Source organism: Mastigoproctus giganteus, chromosome 3 (assembly GCF_048544385.1).
Source record: "Mastigoproctus giganteus isolate SK-2022 chromosome 3, ASM4854438v1, whole genome shotgun sequence".
Taxonomy (NCBI): Eukaryota; Metazoa; Arthropoda; class Arachnida; order Uropygi; family Thelyphonidae; genus Mastigoproctus; species Mastigoproctus giganteus.
In genome coordinates, this window is record NC_143577.1 from 187,003,811 (window position 1) to 187,026,800 (window position 22,990).

General features: G+C 34.9%; 1 protein-coding gene across 1 annotated transcript in view; it reads right to left on the reverse strand.

Annotated features, from left to right (window-relative positions):
• LOC150088471 (uncharacterized) overlaps positions 1-22,990 on the reverse strand; it is a 410,148-nt gene that overhangs the window by 167,437 nt on the left and 219,721 nt on the right. Inside the window, exons 5-6 of the mRNA XM_090369533.1 lie at positions 17,253-17,402; positions 11,397-11,576 (exon numbers count right to left, since the gene is read on the reverse strand). Of these exons, the coding sequence (XP_090225659.1) occupies positions 11,397-11,576; positions 17,253-17,402 (330 nt within the window). The remainder of the gene's footprint in view (positions 1-11,396; positions 11,577-17,252; positions 17,403-22,990) is intronic.

Consider the following 22,990-nt stretch of genomic DNA (forward strand, 5'->3'; position numbering starts at 1 on the left):
TTCTTTCTGATAGCTCTAGAAGAGATCATCACAACTTGGTGATGGTCTCTTCAATGGAGCCCTTCTCTTGTGGCCCATTTTTGGCTTCATGTTGTTTGGCATTACAAAAATATGAAATGGGATGATCTCTGGACTCCTGAGGGTTATATCAGAGACATTCTCACAGGCATGATAAGTTAGGGCTTGCTATGTGGGAGTCTAAAACATTGATGGAGCTGATATTCTCAGGTGATGCTCATATCAAGTGGCAAATCTCGGCAAAGTCTGGTCATTTTGCAATGAAATCCTCTGCTTTCATGTTTCATGATGGTGGGACTGTTAGTAACCCAAGGTATAACCCCCCCCCCCATGCACAAATCCTAAAAATTTCACTTAGTAGACTGCACGCCCAGGTGTGAAATAACATAAGTGGTGTTCAAGGCATGGCACCCCACAGAGGAATGCCACACCCTCTATGTCACCAGGCAATGCTAGGTGGTAGATTATTTTTATCAACCGGTGCAATATCACCACTTTGTTCATTGGAGGCTTGATGTGGTGAAACCTATGTTTAGCCTTCAGAGCAAAGCATGCCAATCCTTATTGCTTCCATCATGCAGTATGAATGCTCTTTTGAGGTTATAATGGGCATCACTGAAAAATCCAATCTTCCTTAGGCTAAGGTAAAGAAAGCCCACACGAGAACAATGAGAAACGTCGGATAACTTACGCGGAAAATTAGTTTCCCAACACCAGACTCTAGCGCTGCTCGCTCGGTAAACAGATGGTAGGTGTTATCGGTCTGGAGCCGAAATCGACAAGGATATATTGATTGACAGGCAGACGTGGCAAACGATGAAATTATTGGCAGTGGGCACGACAGACAAGCTACCGCGTAGTCATTGGTTGGCATTATAATGTGTATTTATGAGTAAAGAATGGTGCATAGTAGTTTTATGATGAATGGTAAACAGGTAATAGTAGCGATAAATCTTTTAAAGATGGAAGAAATTTTAAATGAAAATAAAACGTTGGTTGATTTTTGATGAAAACTAAATTAATAAAAGTTTCATTCTGTTCATTTTTATGTTCTTCATTATCTTTTTTCTCATTATTAAAAGCAGAATTTTGGAGTTCATGCGTGTTTTTACTATACTGTTGATTTAGGTTTGGTTACAAAAAAAGGAAAAGGTTTCTTTATTTTTCATTATATTTCATAACCTGACCTTAAATGGTAGGTTAGGAAATAATAGAAAAGGTTTCCTTATATTTCGTGACCTACCTTAAATGTTAGGTTAGGAAATAATAGGAAAAGAAAGAAAGATTCTTTATATATATAGTGAATAGCTATTGAGGTGTTGATTGACATTATTATACATATGTATCTGCACGAGTGTCTTTAAAAATTAAGTTAAAAAAATTAATATTTTGTTAATAAACAATTTATGTGCTAGTCCACCCATGATTCTAAAGAAAAAAGGTTAGGTTACCCCCCCCCCCCATTTTGGGAGGGGTTGAAACTCCCATGGGATTCAAGTGAAGTTAACCTGACCTTTTTTTCATCATTATAGAAAATGTTCATTAGGGCAAGTTACCATTAATGCTTCTGAGTGCTACTAAACCGATGCTAACGGGTGTTGTGTTTGCGCACCAATCAGCACATTGAATCAAACATTTCAACTGTTTCTGTGTGCAGTGGTGTAGCCAAGCTAGGGTCAACAGGTAAACTGTACCCTCTGATGCCAAATTCTGATATTATGGCACTTTTTAGTGTTAGGCAATTGGTGCCTTTGTTTGTGAATGTACCTGCTGACAAAAAATCCTGGCTACGTCACTGTCTGTGTGATAGGATTGATTTAGAATTCAAGATTAGATTTATGAGAATAAAGAAACCATTTTAACTGCTCATTCAGCATTTTTCTAAAGTTTATCAAGGTAACAAGTGAGGGCAATAGTTATGTGGTTTGAGTGATCCTTCTCTGGTTCTTGTAAAGCCAGCACAAATGACTAAACAGAATCTACCTCCCTGAAAGGTAGATTCTGTTCTATTATAAAGCAATAAGGGAGTGCATAAGGACTTTTTCAGTGAGATTAATGATTTGGTAATGGATTCCATCTGGACCTGTAACACTTGGTTTGATTGGATAAAGTTTTATGCAATTTAATTATAGTAAAGGGTGAATTGTGTGATATCTCACAAGTTGATACCATACAATTTCTATATATTTGTCCAATGCCTCTCAAAGTTTAGATAAATTTTCCACCTCCAAAACTAGGGGAGCTGTATTCCAACAAGCAGTTATTCCTTGATTAAAGGAAAATTTTAACAAACTGTTCTATAGTTCTTGTATCACCCAAGGACTAAAGATACGTTGTTGTTGTTGTTGTTGTTATTTGGTTTTTAGGAGCATTAGCAACTAAGGCCCTATTGCTCCGGGGATATGCGGTGGTCATTCCCTGACCTTTCCGCATCCTCTGTATTTGGTGGTCACGGGCTCGAACCCCAGTCTAATCAAGAAGCATGTGCTACGCACTGCTGCTCCTGCCCACCTGGCTATGGAGGTGCCAACTAAAGATACATTCCCTGATCATAGTTATATACATATAGGTTTGCATCAGGAAAAATATTTTGTCCTATCATGTAGTATATTATATAGCATTTGTAACCAAGGATTTTACCCTAATATTTATTTGATGTTGAAGTAATATATTAGATAACCACAATTGTTTTCATATTTTTAAAATGAATTATAAAGTAATTTTAAAAATATATTATTTATTGTTTTCCTTAACTCAGTTTGGTGCCATGGTGAACTGTCACCTATGGCTAGGGCCACATTCACCAACCCTAGTTACTTTTCTGATCTTAAATAGTTTGAATGGTCCACCATGTGGATGCCTAGACCTCTGTAAGTTATGATGTTTGGGTACCATTTATCTTAATGATTCCCAAACGTAACTTACAAAACTCAAGTCTTTCAAGGATATCTTTTTTTTTTTTTTTTACTCATAACTAATCAATTAATCTTCATCTTCTTTCTACCCATTCCAGCATGTCCACATCCTTCCTAATATGTTTCCAAACATGCAGTATTCAGGATGTGGCCTACTGCTCCTTGGAGAGTTATGGGGTTTTAATCCTGTCAAAGACTGGATGAATTGTTAAAGGCCTCTTGAATTGAAACATATATCCAATCTTTGATGGTGATATTAGGACTTTTTTCTGAGAACTGAATCTTGTGAAATATGCTTACGATACTTGTCCATGAAGAGAAAATTCATCCTGTTGGGTAAAGCATGATCAACCAGTTGTGTCTTTATCCAGTTGGTCCAATCCTCACACATGAATGCTTAAAAATAAATGGTTTGTTGAGATGTTCAATGACTGCAGTTGGCTAAGTTTACTCAACAGGATAAATTTTCTCTTCATGGACAAGTACCACAAGCATATTTCAGAAGAAATGCACATAAATGCAAATAGATGCAAAGAAAACTGTGAGGTTGGGACGAAGATATTGCCTCCTTGCAACATCACAGTTTTCTTTGCATCTGTTTGCATTTATGCACATTTCTTCTGTCTGTGACCATCTGAATACAAAGGTTCATTTTTTTTTGGTGTATAGTGTGTGTATATTTTGCATCAGGATAACACAGCTGATCATGGCAAGATATTACAAGGTCATTGGCATAAAGGTAGATTGATGTTAGCCAGAATGTTCTAAATTGTTTATTCAAATAGCAAAGAATATTGCACTGATCCCTGTAGTACACCTTCTCTTTGGACAAGAGATTGCAAAAACAACATTGAGATTATGCATTTTAAAAGTTCTATTTTTAAGAAAACTCTATATGATTTCACTGGTCAACATGATTTTTACCTCCACAGCCAACTTTTATATACAGACTTCAAAAATAATTCTTCAAATTTCACATCACGCACAATTTCTACATGTACAGGTTTTTGTGATTACCATAATATATGTCTTATTACAATTTAGACAAGTAGACATGACACTGATTTTTTGTATTACCTTCAAATAGTGATGTTTACATGTGTCTATAGAGGTAGTATGTTGAGGAGGGTAACATGTTCAACCTGGTCTGTTTGCCTCCCACCTCTCTTTTTCAGTAATAGAAAGATAGATGAGGTGTGAGTAAGTGTACAGTTTATCTGCATCTCTGTTGCATATTGTTTATTTCTTCTGCAGTTTGCTTAGCACTGTATTATTAAAATGTTTAAGCAGAAACAAAGGAAGTGTCTGAATCATCCTAAAAACTTCTGCTATGTGTGTGGATGGTTTGGATTTTCTTCCTCTGAGTTTTTGTTGTTACAACAAAAACTCAGAGGAAGAAAATCTACAGTATTACTATATGTGCATATTCTTTGTACTTTTATTGCAAGATGGTCACAGATGAGGACAAAACTTGGGCTCCACATGTGGTATATTATCTGCACCACAAATCTCAGCATGGCTAAATTGTGAAAATTAAAGTATGCTTTTTGCTGTTTCTATGGTGTGGCAAGAACTGTGCAAGTTTAGGGAATAATAGTGACAATTTCTGTTTCTGCATGACAAAAATATCAGGGATTTCCAGAAAAAACAAGCACAGAATCAAATAATCTAACATATCAACTGCAATAAGGCCTGATCCACATAATGAAGACCCACCGATACCAGATCCCCCAAAATCATTGGATAAATGAAGCAGTGATGAATGTAGTAAGGATTCTTGTGTTGCAGACTTTGCTGGCCATCCACCTCAACAGATTTGGACCACCAACCATAAAACTATAATACACCACATTTAATTAAGCAAGAAGAGATGAATAGCTTAGTTTGTGATTTCACTCATCTAAAGAGCAAGCAGAACTCCTTGGTTCTAGATTATAACAGTGGAAGTTACTTGAAGTAGGAACTAAAATTACAGTATATTGAAAATGTAACAAAGTGCCTTCAAAATATTTCATTATGGAAGACAGTAGTATGTGTTTCTGTAAAGATACATAGACCTTCTGAATGAACTGGGCATTAAACATAATCCTAATGAGTAGCATATATTTATTGATGTTGTCTCAAAATTAATTTTCAAAACAGTCTTGCTAAACAAATGAAATGAAGTTCCTCTACTTCTCATCAGTTCTTCTACTTCATCCTGCTGGCTTGAAATAAACAAATGAAAGTATATTCAAGATCCTGGGTGCAACGAAGTACCATGACTTTTCTTTGAATGTTTATGGTGATCCTAAGATATACTAATAATTGGGTTATTAGTGGTCTACAGGGAGGTTTCACAAAATGTTGTTCCTTTCTAGTTTGTGGGACAGTCATGCAACAGAAAAACATTATATTGTGCAGCAGTGAGAAAAGAGGGATAAATTTTTACAAGGGAGAAGTAATATGAAATATGTTCCACTGATTGAACCAAAAAAAGGTACTCTTTCCACCTTTACGTATAAAGTTTAAATTAATGAAGAAGTTTGTTAAGGCTCTGGATGAAAGAAGGAAGTGATTATGATACCTAAGATAAGTGTTCCTGATTTAACACATTTACTGCCATTTATATTTGAGTAAGTGTATTTAATATGGTGTAATTTTCAGACTGTTGAGAAATACAACATTTCAAAAATTCATAAATAATAGTCGAAAAGCAAAAGTCTGGAATTCACAGCTGAGCTATAAATCAGAAGAAAACTTAAAATTTTACCAAAACTTTATTCTATGTGTATAAATTAATACCATTACACAAGCAAAAAAACAAATAAAAATGTGTACCAAACTTTAAACAAAAATTCAGCATTGTTGCTAATAACCCATAGTTCAATCAGTGTCCCAAAGGATCAAGCAGTTAATTTCACATGCCTTTACTTTTACACTACTTGTATATTGACTGCTGAAGAATGATTGCTTCTGTGTTATGGTGCAGCACTTGTGGTACTTTTTAATACTTATGCAAGTTAGATGCAACGAATGTGTTAATAGCTCCAAAACTGAAAGAGGGAATTTTCATTAAGCCTTAAAAAAACCTGCTCAAAGATAACATATTTGAAATACCAGCTAAAGGATACTGAACTAGCAGCTTGGTAATCATTTAAAGCATTTGTTGCATGGATTTCTTGGAAGAAGGAAAGAAGATAATTATGAATCTCTGTTGTCAGTTTTACTGTAATGTTACCATGATTGGGAGGCCAAAGGTCTTTGAAAATTCACTTTCTTCCTTCCTATCTCAGTTTTTTAACTAAAAATTTGGGAGGAGGAAGACTTTCATCAGGACATATGCACAATGTAAAATGGTACCAACTTGCCTTGATTATTGCTGGCTTCTTAAGAGGAAGAGCAAAATGGACTATAAGCAAAACTCTCTGAGTGGCAAGCATTTCTAAGGAAATAGAATATCTGTTTGATTAAAGTATTTTAAAAAAGAATAAGACTCATTTTTTAAGACTGCATATGTATTATTGTATGATATTTGGAATTGGTTGTTCATTAAGTTACTAAAATTTCATATATGTTTCAATGGAGATGTAATAGAGACAAACTTTGGTATTTTTAGAATCGGCAGATCACTTTCCTTTAGAATCTGCAACTATTGCTCCAAAGGTATGGGGAGGAGAGAATTGTTGGCCTATGGAATATAGATCTTGGAAAATACTATATTGCAAAGTGGTGCCGAAGGCTTTTTCTGTATCCAGGCATACCATAACAATATATTCTTTTTGAATAAAAGTATTCCATATATTAGACTCTGCTTTCACTAAGGTCTAATGTGAATTGATTTTTTGCAGAAACTATATTGATTACAACTGATGACATGTGGGATTCAAGGTACTATACCGGTCTATTGCAAATAATCTTTTCTAATGTTTTGCACAAGCAGCTGGTAAGGGACAACACACTAGTTGCGGAGATTTGGCTGATCTTTTCCAGGTTTAGGGAAAGCTAGCACTGTTGAATTTCACCAAGAGTTGGGTAGTAGCTTTCAGAGAAGACTCGATTCATAAAAAAGCAATAAAGAGTTTAGGGCAATTGTTTAGATATTGCAGCATAAGACAGTAAATTCTATCAGGACCTGATGTACCATTTGTTGATTTTTTTATAGCTCCAAAATTGTAAAGAACAGATTATATGGAAGGGATAGCCTCTTGCTGAAATTTTCGTATTGCTCAGCCTTTATTTTATCCTGCTGAAAAGACTGTTCATATGCAGATATATCTGAGATTTGTGAAAAAGTTTCTTCAAAAGCATTGCCTATTTTTATTGAAAATGATATATCTTGCCCATTCCATCTCAAAATTGAGAGGATGCTGGTGGGAATCTACCATTCAATTTATATTATTTTGCTCCAGATAATCTGCTATCTATTCTTTGTTACAGTAGAGGCAAACTGAATCCAATGATCTTTATCCTTACAAACCATTATATTTAGCCTTTATTCTTACAAACCATGCCTTTTTTTAAAGTTCTCTGAAATTTATAAAGTTTGCAAATGTTGGATGCTTAAGAAATAGGTTCCATACCTTGTTTTTCTCTTTCTTGGCAAGTTAGCATGGATCATTCAATTACTGATTAGCATGTCCACAAGGACTAGTACAGACTCTGGATATGGCACTGGTTGCAGCAGTTAGAATCTGTGCCATAACATGCTCTGTAGCATGAGTGGATTGGTGTTTGATGATCCAATCATCAGTGGATATTCCCGAAGAGAATAAATTTCAATTATCTTTGGAAAATTTTCATTTTAAGCAGATTTGTGTGGGATACAAGTTGTTTGAATTTCACAAATAATTGGGTAGTGGTCACTATTTAGTAGGTTGTCCAAAGTTAACCACCAGATGCATGAAAACAAAGTTGGAGAGCAAATTGTCAGGTCTATAGTTGTAGCTGTTCTAGTGGAGAAATGAATATAAATATCAACACCAGTTTCCAGCAATATTAGATTATGTTTATCATCAAGCAAGGATTTAATAAGTTTTCCTCATCTATCTGTATGTGGGGGAGTCCCAGAGTGGTGTTGTGCATTAACATCCCCTAATAAATGAAAAAGAGAAGACAGTATAAGAAGTTTCTTCCAGGTCATTATAAGTATGTTCTTTGTTTGGTGACAGGCTGATTGAAACTATTGTTAATGTAAATTCCAAGGAGACATATTGCTATGGCTTCTAATGAAAACTATAGATGAATGTATTTGATTGGAATTCTGGAGTTAACAGGAATAGCTACATCTCCATGCATGGCAGTCATGTTATTTCTGTTTTGTTGGTAGATATTGTAGTTCTTGATTGTTGGAGTCAAGTGTGGCAATAGGATAGTTTCTTATAGACATATGCTTGATGGACTGTACTGCTTGATTAGCTCATAGATACCATTGATACAGTCAGTCCTCGTATAGCACGATAGTTGTGTTCCTAGAAACCCTCGTGCAATGCAAAATTGTGCAATATAAATAACAGGCCCTATGGGAAAAATAGGGTTAGGTGCCAACTACCCAAGATTGAACACATATTTGTAACCAAAACATTATAATTGTAATAAAATATTGCTAATGCTTTTGCTTCTATCATAAGCAAACTTGTTTTTTGTTTGGTTTTCTATCCAAACAGATAACAGCCGTTCCATCTCTTCCAATTCTTTTTTGTCTTGATCTAATGGATTTTAATTAATTACACTTTGAGTTGTTTCTGCAATGAAAGTTGTTTTTATTTTCTCTGCATTCTTTCTAATTCTCGGCGTTGCCTGATTTAGGCCTGTAGCACGTGCAATATCAAATGGTCTTTCATTTCACTCAAAGCGTTTCACAATTTCATATTTTTTCTCTATTGACAGAGGCGGACTGGCCATAAGCCTTACCGGGGAAACCCTGGTGGGCCTGAGGCTGGTGTGATTTTGGCCATAAACGCTAGTATGAGGCCACTACAAATTTTTCCGGGTAAGAATTTTTGACCCAGTCCGTCTGTTTATCGATATTGCTTTTCTTTTTCTCTCTGAATCTGTAGTGTCTTCACCAGAACACTTCCTTTTCACACCTTTTAAGTATTTTACTAATTTTAGGGAATAAAGCACAATTACAAAATGAGGAGGCACACTTGATACTTGATACACATAAAAAAAGCTGCGCGCATGTAGCAACTGAATAAACAACACCGTAAAGGCAGAGACACACTATTAAACCCTCACTAGCTCGCATTTTACTGAAGCACATTTCTGGGGGTTACTACCATAAAACAATAAAAACAATTTCCAGTTGCGTTTCTGCTAGTGGAATCTGGTAGTAAACTCAATCTAACTGCATTTGCGATAATACCGATATCTGGAATTGTGTGGGTTTTTATGTTATTATGGTGAAATATGTGTCCCTTTCACTGATAAAAAAACATAAATACATTTTCAGAATCTTCTCTTCATTCCTATTGTGTTACGTTTAGTTGGGGTGATTCCACGTTCGACTGCCATTTCTTGTAAACACAAAGGTGAATCGTGCATAAGCAAATTCGGTTCGTTCCCCTTTTTATAAATCGTGTAGTATAAACACGTGTTATACGAAGACTGACTGTATTGTTATGAAAGCATCTCCAATTCCACTATACAATATAATCCATTATTTGTTTTTAGTAATTAGGTTTAATTCAGTCTGTTTTTTAGATCTAGTCTTTCTGTGTCTATCCAATTTCATTCTCTCTTTTTTTGTGAAGTCAGGACATCCAGTGTTTATGTCATCTTCCACATGCAGATCTATGATTGGTTCATCAAGGTTAGTGTTCTCATCTATATCCATATTCATTAAATGGATAGTGATCACTATTTAGTAGCTGATTTGATTTGATTTGGGTTTTATTGGCGCATTAGCAACTAAGGCTATAATGCACCAAATTTAGTAGCTGATGCTTTAGTTTTTACAGCTTCTGTGTACATGCAGTAGATCGTGCATGTTGGCATAATCTATTGCATGCTGTTTCTTAGGAGCATGCTGTGAGGAGGAGAGTATTGTCTGAGCCCAACCTGCAATAGACATGGTTAATGGAACTGACACATTAGTTTGTACTGCTGTTGACTGGTATTTCTCTGTTGCTGCTTCACAGGTACGTTTGATGTATTCAGCATTATTTGCTCCTTTGTCACCTGATAAGCGACATTATGTTCTATGTTATATTTTTGAATCTTTTTTCACTATTTTCCACAGTTCACTGGATTTAAAGTAGGTTGAGTGCTAGCCTTCACAGTTCGAACAATGCAGTATTTCAGCATCACAGTTCATTTTTGTATGGGATTTGGACCTAAAGTTTGGGCACATTTGAGAGCAAACAAATTTTTAGCTTGTAACATCTGATAGGGTTAGGCACATATGGTCTTTCTTTTAATACAGTCGAAATTACTGGCTTTAACACTGGCAGTTAAATTTGGTGTACTAAATGTAAGGATGATATTCTGTGTGAGAAGCTCACCATCTTTTTTGATCATAATTCACTTGGCTCATATGACTTTATCTTTTATCTCCTGGATCAGTTCATCCTCTGTGACATTCATCAAGCCCCATCTTTAACAGTCTCAGAATGTTTGTGATTCATGGTTTTGAACAGAAAATTACCAGATCTAAGTCTTTTCATCATTTCTGGTGAAGCTGCTGTTTTCCAAACATTTCTATATGAAAAATGAGGGCAGAGTACTCATATTTATTTGACAAAGAGTGAAAAATAAGGAATGATGGGAGGATTCTTGTTCTTCTGTGTCTGTATACAGTTTTTTTTCAACTGTGATGTGTTGTTATCTGTTTCATACAATCTATCACATAATCTATGATAAGCATCAAGGCTCAATCAGAGAGTAGCTGTTGTATTCCATGGTTTTCTTCTTTTTTTTAGCCCTGGGGAAGTAGCTCTTTCCACCCAGGTTTCTGACTCTACCATGTAGAGGCAGGAGATACTGATCAATGACCAAGCAATCAGAAGAATAACAAATCAGTATACTGCGAATGGGAGTGGCAGTTAACATTGCAGAGGAAAGGTTATGAAAGATTAGTACTCCTACTAGAGAGAGAGAACAGTAAATCACTGGAGATATCACTTGGAAACTAAAGGCACTTGGGGCCTTTAGTACTCGTAAAGCAATCTACTTTTTAAATGTAAGTGGAAGAAAAACTTTCAGAACTAAACAAGAACTGTACCAGTCACTTTGAATAATACCTTTTAAATCCATATATATAATTCTACTTATTTACAAATCCTAAATTTTATTATTAGTTCAGTTTGCTTTACTACACGGTTTATTTATTATTTTATTAATCTTGTGTTAAGCAAAGGACATTGTAATTCCTAATAAGAATTAGGATTTTATCTTTATGGTCTCCCTGTAAAAATAAGATCTCTCAGAATACTGAAACAGAACATGAAAATTGCATTTTGTGTATATCCTGTAGTTACTTACTTGTTCATATGGAATGGAGGGAATGGCACTCAAAAATTTAGGTTTGTGGCCATGCATTTGTACAGCATTCTCTGGAGATCCAATTGCTGTGCAGTAGTCGTCTCCAAATTCAGTTAGTTTTCTTATCTCTTCTTCATCCACTGTTTGTTCAGAGTATGGTTCACTCATATAAAAGGGATCCTGAAAAGTAATTAAATAAATCTTATTTATATTTATTGAAAAAAAAAATAATAATAAAAATAAAATAAATAATTAAAAAAAATAATAATAATACATTTTAGGGATTATTTATTCATTCATAAGATGCCAATTGAAGAAATTATAGGCCTAATATACTTATCAAAGAAATTGTTTTAAAAATCATAATAATATATTTCATTTCACTGTATTGGTATTATTTATTTCATTTTATCTGGCCATATGAGACCAGATAGATCATTTTTCTGCAACTTGTTTACTGTTGTTAAGATGAATAAAACGTAGCTTGTAAGACTTCATATCACATTCTCAGAAACCACATCTTTCAACAGTTATTTTAAATTACATTGCTTTCAGTTTTGCCAATTGATTTCTCTGTGATACACAGTAACTTTTGTTCCCAGCAGTGAGTGAGTTCCACAGACTATTTCTTCCAAGATTATGTACTAGACACATAACATGACTTGATTTGCAATTCTCTAATTTCCCAAGTTTCTCTATCCTATTAAATCATGAAAATCTGTACATACAATTCATTCTTTTAATATTTGCTAGTCTATATTTGCAGTCGTATGCTACGTACAAAATGATAACTCAGTAAAAAAAACTGTATAGATTCTTACATTGGGAATCTCTATGTTCTTATTAATGAATGGTAAAGCAGTATAGTTTTTACGTAATGAGAAGCTTTTTATTCTTATTGTTATTAGCCATATGGTGCAAGGAAGCTTGAGGATTATGTTGCTGCACCAGCCAAAAAAAAAAAAAAAAATTTTTTCTGAATTACCACAAGAGAGAGAGAGAGAAGTAGAAGGGAATCGCCAAGAAAAAGAAGCTCAGGACCCTGGGTGTGCCAAGCGCATACTCATAAGATGTGAGTCCCTAGGGTTATAGTATGCCTTGATTCCTGTCATAAACCATGCTGTCAACTTTTGTATCATTTCCAAACTTAGACATTAAGCTTGATATGTATTTAGAACTATTGTTAATAAATACAGAAAATGAGAAGGGAACCAAAACTGAACACTGAAGGACTACACTAAAAATTTTAGTCCATTAATAAACATCTCTTCTGCTACTTAACTATCCACAACAATAACTTAGTGGTAAGCTCAACCAATTTGTACCATTGTCTTTCATGTGGAATGGTGTCAAAAGCTTTGCTGATGTTAAAATTATTATTTTTTGCATCCAGTTCCTTTATTACTGTGTCATAGCAGCTAATCAGATTGATGGAGAAGATTTTCCCCTTAAAAAATTCATTCTGTGATTTTTTTTAAATGCTTTACTGTCAAGATGATCCTGCAATATTTCTTTAATCACTGATTCCATTACTTTCCCTGGAAGGTCTGTAATTTCTCATTTTGCCCTTTGTGAATACGAGAGATTTGTACATCTATAATCTGTAGTGACATCTCCTGCCTCTCATAATTATGGGAAAACATTTGCTTGCCTTCTTTGACATTTATTTTAATATGATTGGAAAGATTTCATCAGCCCAAGGTGCCTTAGTCACTTTTAGCTTCAACCAATTTCAGAACAAACATAGCTGATAAATACAAGACAACCAGGACTATGCTCAAGAATCATAATCATAATAATGAAATTCAGGATTTAATTTGTAAAATAAATGATCACTTCAACAATGGGCTCGCAAAGTTTCAAGAAAAATAACAGTGCGCTCTCGCAAACTCACTATAGCTCACCACTGCTCCCACTGTCATTTTTGTTTTCACAGTGCTACTTCGAAAACAGAAATGACAGTGAGAGTATGTTATAGGCCAAACTGACAACAGAATTACACTGGCCATCTATGTTAACTGCAGGTACTGCCTTAGATTCCATGTGCTTCTTAACAAAGAGCATAACTTCCTCCCTCCTCCTATCCTGTCTGCACACATAGTACTCACCATATTCAAATTCTGCATCTCTTATGTCTCAGTGGTACCATGTTTCCACTATCTCTACAACATCTGCATTTGATACTTAAACCAATACTTCAAATTCATCAAATCTATTTACTATACTTTTCCCATGAGGATCTTCAGCAGGCCCAGTAAACCCCCACTCCTTGTTTTCCAGGCTGCTGAATGTTCCAATATAAGGAGCAAGAACCAATTTTATCTCTTCTTGCAGCTGCAATTAAACTAGTCTGTGTATTCTCCCCCACAAACTAGCAGTTTTCTAATTTAACTAATGCATTGAGTATCAGCAAATATTAAATAAATTTTATGTTTATACACCAGGACAACCAATATGAGAGAAGTTCAACAAAACAATCAGAGGAGTTAATAAGGTAGAGAACACAAGAAACAGCACCATTATTTAGAAAGTATATCTATGCATCTTCACAACTGACTACTCAGCTATGTTGTCCTTTCTAGTGCTATCAAGACTAAGAATTTTGAGCTCTTGTAAACGGATAAGCATTTTGGAATATTTTGCTTTTTTTTTTTTGACTTAATATATTAAATTGTGTTCAATAAATAGTTCAATAATCCTAGTCACATCCATTAGTTTATTTTTAAATTTAGCTAGCAATTTTGTAAGTTATAACTTAATATTCATAGAGCTTTTGTATAGGTGGTTTGTAGCAAATATTGTATCAGATAACTAGTAGTGTAGTGCATGATAATGGAATTCTAGGATTTTTATTATGGTAAAAAAGTAACTCAAAGGTTCTAATCACATAGGTTGGCATATATTTTTTGTTTTTAACTAAGAAATTATTTCTAGTAAGGTATAACTAATTTATAACTCTACAAACATAATGGTATAGCATAACACTTATAATGTAAACTCAATAACATAATATGTATTATTGCATTTAGGCATCTATTTGTTTAGTGTAGTATTCTCAAATTAAACTGAATTTCAACAGTAATCATACTCGAGCAGCAAAGCAATGGGCTCAAAGTAGTGGAAGTGCTGTAGCTTGGGGAGTAGAATTGAAGGGGGAGGTTCTCCTAAAAATCAGGGCCTTATGCTGCTTATGCAATGTTTGCTGACTTTATAGAATGGGATATTATACAGTTAGGGGAGGGATGTCTTTATATGTGCGTCCAGCATTCTCGTGGGTGTTTATGAGAGCTTAAAGAATAGGGAGAATGCCCTAATTAATCCAGTGTAACACAAAGTAAGTATCACTGGATTAGTATTAAGTGATATTTTACTGTTTAGGTCTTGGCTATTAGGTTGCCAGTATCTGGCAAAAATTAATTATTAAATTGGGCTATTAATCCTACATTAGGCCAGGGCTTTGCATGCAGGAACTGCTAGTTTAACCCTGCTGTCACAGCATCCCTGGTCATAACAAAAATGGTAGCACATAACCTGATAGTTCTAAACTTTCTTTTTAATTTCTGGAAAAAAATTATGGGTTTTCTGAATTCTGCTTAGTGTATACCAATATTTAATCTTTTCTTAATAGATCAGAATAATTATTGTATGCATTCTTTTAGGTTTTTAATAAAAAATTAAATATTTAAAAAATGATTTTATACCTTTTATTTAAAAAAATAATATATATATATATATATTAGTTCTGCTGAAAATTAAAAATTAACATTATAGGCATAAAAGTTAAGGATAAAACTGTCAGGCTCTTCTATTTTCCAACAGCTGAAACCTAAACCATTAAACATGCACCTGCACATGTATTTCTGCATATTAGGTGCATAAATAGTTTTTAAAAAATATATATTAGATACTATTATTTGCTTCCATTTGCAATTTTTTTTTCAAAATTAATTTCAAATTTCGTATGCCATGAAGTGCACAGAATTAGATTGTTGCTAACTCTCTATCCAATGAATATTGCTGTTCATGTTCTCATAGTGCTTGAAAAAAAAAATATGTAATATTTTTTTTTCAAGACATTGACAGATATTTTTTGTCACTGTTCATTTGAAACAGTTTTTCCATGTGTATATATATAAGTTACATATAAACGTATATTTTATATGTAACTTTTTGTATTATCATATTTCCTTTATTCTTACTGGCGCCTCTGTTGCCAGGCGGGCAGGAGCAGCAGTGCGTAGCACACGCTTCTTGATTAGACCCGGATTCGAGCCCGTGACCACCAAATACGGAAAGGTCAGGGAATGACCACCGCATATCCCCGAAGCAACATGGCCTTAGTTGTTAATGCTCCTAAAAAACCAAATAACAAAAACAACATTTATTCTTACTCTTCTCCAATATGTGTTCATACACTGTGACTGAAGAGATTATCCAAAATTAATACATATTTTTATAAATATATAAATAAATAATAATGAAAACTTAATGGAAAGAAATATCCAGCCATCTGAATAGCAATCGATGAAAAAAAAAATATATATATATATATGAAATGATGCACTCTGAAACAAGAAGTTATAAAAAACTTTTGCACAAACAACCCCCTTGAGAGTAAATTATGGGTTTTCATATTATTTTGTTTAAACAGTAATAATATTACTTCAATTGAAATAACTTGTAACAAATGTGGTAGCACTAGACCTAACAGGCCTTCTCACATTATGACTCTGGGAAAAATAGACCTCACAAGTTACAGGGTTAAAATATTTTAATTTAAAAATTAAGTATTTTCTTAATTACAAGAACAGCAATGAAATCATTCTCTCAGAATTTAAACACTAATGCCAATGTAAATCACACTAATTCAGCATACGGATTACCTATAATTTTATAACTTATCTATAAAAAATTATCTTTTCAGATGGCTGATATATATACCAGTGTACTTGCTTATTCATGCATATATTATAAAATCAAAACCACAAAGCAGCATTCTTGACCTGCAGTTTGTGGCTCACTTGTGAACCACAAGAAAATCTTGGTGGGTTGCAAAAAATATCAAATTTATTTAAAACTTTTTTTAACAATAAATAATTAAAAAATATGTTATAGAATGTATCTCTATCTACAGTGTAGAACCCCAGGGGCTAACATCTGGTGAGTATGGGCTTGGCACACCCAGGGTCCTGAGCTGGATATCATCATTCTTCTCTTTCTTGGTGATTCCCTTCTCTCTCTCTCTCTCTCTCTCTCTCTCTCTCTCTCTCTCTCTCTCTCTCTCTTAGGGTAACTTGGGAATTTTTTTTGGCTGGTGCAGCATAAGCCTCAGGCTTCCTTGCACCATATAGCTAATGCTAATAATAATATTTATAGGTTGGCCACAAACTAAGTTTAGATGGACTGCATTTTTAAAAAGGTTGAGAAATACTGATATGCAAAGTGAGAAATACTAATATCCAATGACCAAAAGCATTTTAGGGCTAAAGCCTAAATGCTATCCAACAAGAATAAGTAACAATAGTCTTCTCCATTGGTGAAGCATTGCTTATCCAAGCTAGTGCAATATCATGGCAACTCGCTGTGAAGGTATTCACAATATGAAATATACTTAAATGATGCCAATTCTTAACTACTTTAGTAGGTTGGTGCTTACTAAAATGATGCATTTCCACTAACCTGTATGTGATATCCAATGATTAATAAAAAAAATCCTTCCAACATTTGTTGTGAAGGGTTTACAATAATTATTCTGAATGTAAATACAAAGGGGAAAGGAAGGGAAAATAGAATGAAAGTGTCCTAAATAGCTGTGCTTTTTCAGTAAATTAATACTTTATTATTTTTTTACACTACCTGATAGCCATCCCACACTTGATCTGATACTAAGCTTTGCTCCTCACTTTGAATCAGTGCTTGGTCACTTTCTATTGCTATCGACTTTGGAGGATTCAAATCAGCCTTTTGCAATGTTTCATTTGGTTTTTTTTGTGATTCTGGAAAGGTCTGCAATCAAAACAAAGTAACTCAGTTCTTTACAATATAATGTTGCCATTTTTTTGAAAATTTAGTGAACATTAAAAATTATAACATGAAATATTAAACAAATATATATTTTTAATTGCTCTCTCTTTCTCTTTCTGCATTATAATTATTAAGGACTTAGATTAGCAGAGGTAGCCATCTTGAATAACACTGTAATTAAAAAGAAAATACTGAAATGTTCATTACCCAAGAAATAGTTTGATTTATTGGAAAATATTTGCTATTTGCAAATAAGACAACACTCAATCACTTTTTTATTCAATAATTAATTAATTTTTTTAAAATCTTGTTAAAGACCATTAGTTTGTCTATTCTGTCCACACACACACACACACACACACCTAGCTACCACCCAGGGATCAGTATTGGGACCACTGTTGTTTCCAATTTTCTTAAAGGGCATCAATGAAGGGATAGAGGTATGTTCGTGTCAAACGGCACCTAGGATCGTGATATCAAAATTTGCACATGATATCAAGAAGATTACTTTCTTGGTGACTTTCTGATTCAAAAGTGGCCAGAAAAGTTGCAGCTGTTTTAATGCAGAAAAATAAAAGGTCTCACACTTGGGGAGTGGCAATCCCAAAATCCTTGAAAGGGCCTCTGTAGCCGAGTGGTCAGGAGTAGGAGTGCAGTAGCACATGCTCTTTTAGTAGACTGGAGTTCAAGCCCCTTACTGCTAAATACCGTCCATCTGCCAACCTGCACTGGACCAGCACGACAGATTATGGCCCATTTTCCCTCAACATGAATTGGTGAGGAGGCTTCCATCCTGCAGTGGATTGATAATGGCTGCTGCTTATCTAACCTTACCTTAATTCCAAAAAACCATACTTCGTGGGGTTGAACTAAAGGTAGCGGAGTAAGAAAGGGATTTGAGAGTTATGATATGGTCAGACAAAGCTCTCTGAGCAGCATAGACAAGTGGCAAGGAAGGCTCATGATGTCCTCTCAATGATTTATCAAACAATAGCTACAGAGATAGGGAGATCATAACTTTAGTGTATAAGGCAATTTTTAGACCACACATAGAATAATATGAACAAGTATGCAGACCACATCTAAAAAAAAGATATTGAGCTTCTCAAAAGGGTCTGAAGATGGATAACTCACCTGTGAGATCGATAACATGGCATCCATATGAGGAAAGACTTTAAATATATGGGTTACAGAGTTTGGACACTAGGCAACTTAGAGGAGACTTAACTGAAGTGTATAAGCTCCAAGAGGTGAAAATAAAATGAATGAAGTTGAAATTTTTACTGATATAAATGATTCCAGAAATATGGACCATCTTCAAATTATGGGGAAAGAGATTTAGACTGGATTGCAGGAAGTTTTTTTGGAGGAAATTCTGATGGAGGGAATTCGAAGGTCAGCTGTATAGAGCCTATGTGAGAAGGGAGTCAAACTAGTTAAACTACCTATTTGACTCCCTTCTCATTTATTATTATTTTTTAAATTAATTAATTAATTTATTTATTTTGGCTGGTGCAGCCAAAGCCTAGGGCTTCCTTGCACTATACGACTAATACTAATGCCATTTAAGTAAGTGGGCACAGGCACATAATTGGCTGGTATTTGAAATATAACATCATTAGAGATTAATCTGATTGTTTTCTGAAGAGAAGAGATTAATGGACGATGCCTTTATTTCTCATTTTTTCTTTGTGTTAGTCTGTACTAACACCATGCTGTGTGTTTTTGGATTAGTCTTAAATGATATTTCACAGTTCAGGTCCTCATTACTTTGTCAGGTTGCTAGTAGTTGGCAAAAACTTTATCCTGGAGACACTGGAACCGTTAGTTTATGTTTTAAATTTCAATATTTTTTTTTTATATTAGCATTAGTACAGGCATATGATGCAAGAAACCAAGTTTATACATCATCAACCAAAAAAAAAAAAAAAACCATTTCACACATCCATTTTCTCCAAAAGTTTGTCCAGTTCTTAAGCTATCAACCACCTGCTGGCTAAAGGCAAATTCCACACATCTGTTATACAACTGTCTTTGCTCAATTTGAATTTATGCCCCCTCAAGTGCATAATATGGTCAGCAAGAGGAAGAATTTCATCAGCATTGAGCTTGCTCACATGATTTTCAAGGCATTATACACCTCAATCAGATCATCTTGCAGGTGCCTAAGTCTCCAGATGTGCAGAATTGCAGCATTTCTTGTGGTAACAGCAACCCTTTTCTCCCCTCACCAATCTCGTTTCCCTTCTCTGTACTTGTTCCAGCAGCTCTACATCCATCCTAAAATGAGGCCTCTAGACCTGTATACAGTACTCAAGGTGTGGCCTGACCACTGCCTTATACAAGGGGATAATCACCTCCTTATCCCTGATAGCAAAATTTCTGTATACCATTGACAATACCAATGGGCTGTTCTGGCAGCCTATCTGCACTGCCCAGAAAACTAAATATCTGGCTGCACAATGACCTCCAGGTTTTTTTAGTCTCCATTACCCTGAGTATAGTACTGCACAGTTGGTATGTTACTCTGGGGTTACTGCTACCCATATGCAGTACTTAGCATTTTGTCAAGGTTAAATTTCACTTGCAACCTCTCAGCCCATCTGCCCAACGTTTCTAGTTCCTGTTGCAGTAGCGTACTGTTATTACTGTCATTAACAACCCTGCCATTTTGTATCATCTGCAAACTTGGACATTAAGTCTGATATACTATAATAATAATGTAAATGCACAAGGCATAATATGATATGAGTATGAAATAACTATATAATATCGGTGTAAATACGCCATAGTTAGCTCATAAAAATAAACTACAATCATAGTATAAAGGCATCGATTTAATTGTATCTCATATATTATTATAAATATAGAAACCATCAATATTATTGATAAATATAGAAACAGCAATGGGCCCAACACCAAACCTTGCGGGACTCCACTAATAACATCAGTCCACAAAGAACAGTGTCCATTGATTACCACTCTGTCTTCTCCCACTTAACCTTCCCTTTTATCCATAGCAGCAACTTGTCCTTAATGCTATACTCCAATTTGTACAGCAGTGTTCTATGTGCAACAGTAACAAAAGCTTTCCTAAAATCCAAGTATATGATATCAAAATTATTTTTTGCATCCAGTTCCTTTGTGCCCATATCGTAGTATCCAGTCAAATTGGTCAGACAAGACTTCCTCTTAACAAACCCATGCTGTGTCTGAACTATAACTGCAGTCTTGTCTAGATCAGTGGTTCCCAAACTGTGCTCAGCAGATCCCAAAGGATCTGCAAACAGTTCCCAGGGGTCTGTGGATAATTTCTATAATGGCTACTTTGAATTTTACTTATTTATTTACACAAAATCTAAATATCATTACAGACTGGATGTTGCACCCAACATGAGAATTCAGTTGTCTACAATCACTCCCAACTTTAAAAGACTTTGTAAGATGAAAAACCAACACCATTCTTCACACGAGTAAACTATGAGGTATGATTGATTGTATACTCAAATAGTGATAGTTTATTATTTAATTAATTTTGGGTCAGTATGAAAAAGGCATATTTTAAACATATAAATCAGTTCTGAGATATAAATTTTTAATTTTGGATACCTCTCGCCAGGACACCCCATATTTAAGTGAGCTAGAATGTGAGGATCTGTGGTTATTTTTCGAAGCCAAAAATGGTGGCCACAAGCAAAAAAGTTTGGGAAACACTGGCCTAAATGATTCTGCAATGTTTCTTTAACCAGTGACTCCATTATTTACCCAGAACAGAAGTTAAACTAACAGGTCTATAATTACTCGTATCACCATTCTATAATGGCTACTTTGGATACCTCTTTGTGAATTGGAGGTATATTTGCATATCTCAAGTCTCCTGGGACCATCCTGAATCCAAGGATGCTCTCATAATTATGGCTAAGGATTTGCTTACTTCCTTCACTGCCTCCTTTAATATAACTGGATAGATCCCATCCACCCCAGGTGCCTTTCTCATGTTTAACTTCACCAATTTCTCCTCCACTTTGCTCTTACAGTTATTACAAATTATTACAAAATAATTTAGTTCCCTGTTAGGTTTGATAAACTTCTGGCATTCCCCTCCCCAACCAACTCCTCATGTGTGAATGTAGATGCAAAATACTCATTCAGTTTGTCAGCTACCTGAGCAGCAGCAACAGTTGAACCATCAATATCAAGCAGACCAATCTGATTCATCCTTTCCTTCTAAAGTTTTACTTAAGTAAAAAAATCTTTGCTGGGTTTTTTTTGCATCTTTTGCCAAAGATTTCTCATAATTTGCCTTCACTTGCCTAACCGCCTTTGTGGCTTGATCACAGACTAGCTTATATCTACCATAGGCTTCTGTGTTGCCTGATAATTTATATGCATCCCATGCATTTTTATTCTCTGCCACGAGTCTCATTAGCACATCTGACATCCATTTAGGCCTAAACTTTGAACAATATTTCTTAGTTGGTATGAAAAGCTTAGTAGCTTCCAAGATTAATTCCTTGAATGCTTCCCATTTAGAATTTGCTGTTGGTAACATCATCAGTTGGTCCCACTGTATAGAATGTAAAAACTGTCCGAGGCCACTGGAGTCACCTTTAAGAAGCAGAAACTGTATCCTTTACTCCTGATGGTTACATCTTAGTTACATCTTTAATTAAATCCCACATCAGTAAACTGTGATCACTGCCACCTAGTGATTCCTTCATCTGCAGATTCTTAATGCATGAATAATCACTGCTGATAATCAAGTCAAGAGTATTACTCCCTCTGGTTGCCTCTCGAACATGCTGCTGTAGAAAACAATCATCCAGTAAATCCACAAAAGTCTTGCATGGTTTTGCCATTGCTCTTTTACTATTTTTACTGTTGCTCCTTCATTTTTTCGCCCCACTTCTATTACAGCCTCTGTTTTCTTCCCAGAATTCCCAGGGTAATTCTACCACCTAGGTTTCCAGCCTTGCTGCATGGAGGCAAGAGCAGTGCTAACAGTGACCAAGCAAATAAAATAATGGCAGTATGTTGCCAACAAGGTAGTAGTACAATGCAAGTGAGGTAGCAATGTATTCTGATTCTGTCTGTATTCTTTTCAGACAACTGTAGTCATACTCCACAGGAAGGCTATAAGTCTCGAGCCTGCGGGCTCTAAAATGAATATATGTCATGTTCAAATTAGCTCTTTTATCTGGAAGAGGCATTGGTACTGTTCAATTCTGGAACAGTACCAACAGTGACCAAGCAGATACAAATAATGGCAGCATGTTGCAAGTGAATAATGCAGTATTTTACAAGTGAATAATGTAGTGCTTTGCAAGAAAGATAGTGCTATGATGCCGGTGTATAATAGTGTCACAATCAAACTAGAGTTTATATTGCAAGAAAAAAAGTACAGGTGAGATGAAAATTGTTAACTTTTCTAAAAAAAATGCAGGAAATAGCACAATAACCAAAGAAAATCTTGATCGCTGGAATAACTGGTGCTGGTACTTGAACTCTGCTTGCTTGTCTGAACTCAAACAGGAACATAGATGTATATAATGCATATAAAATCAAAATCC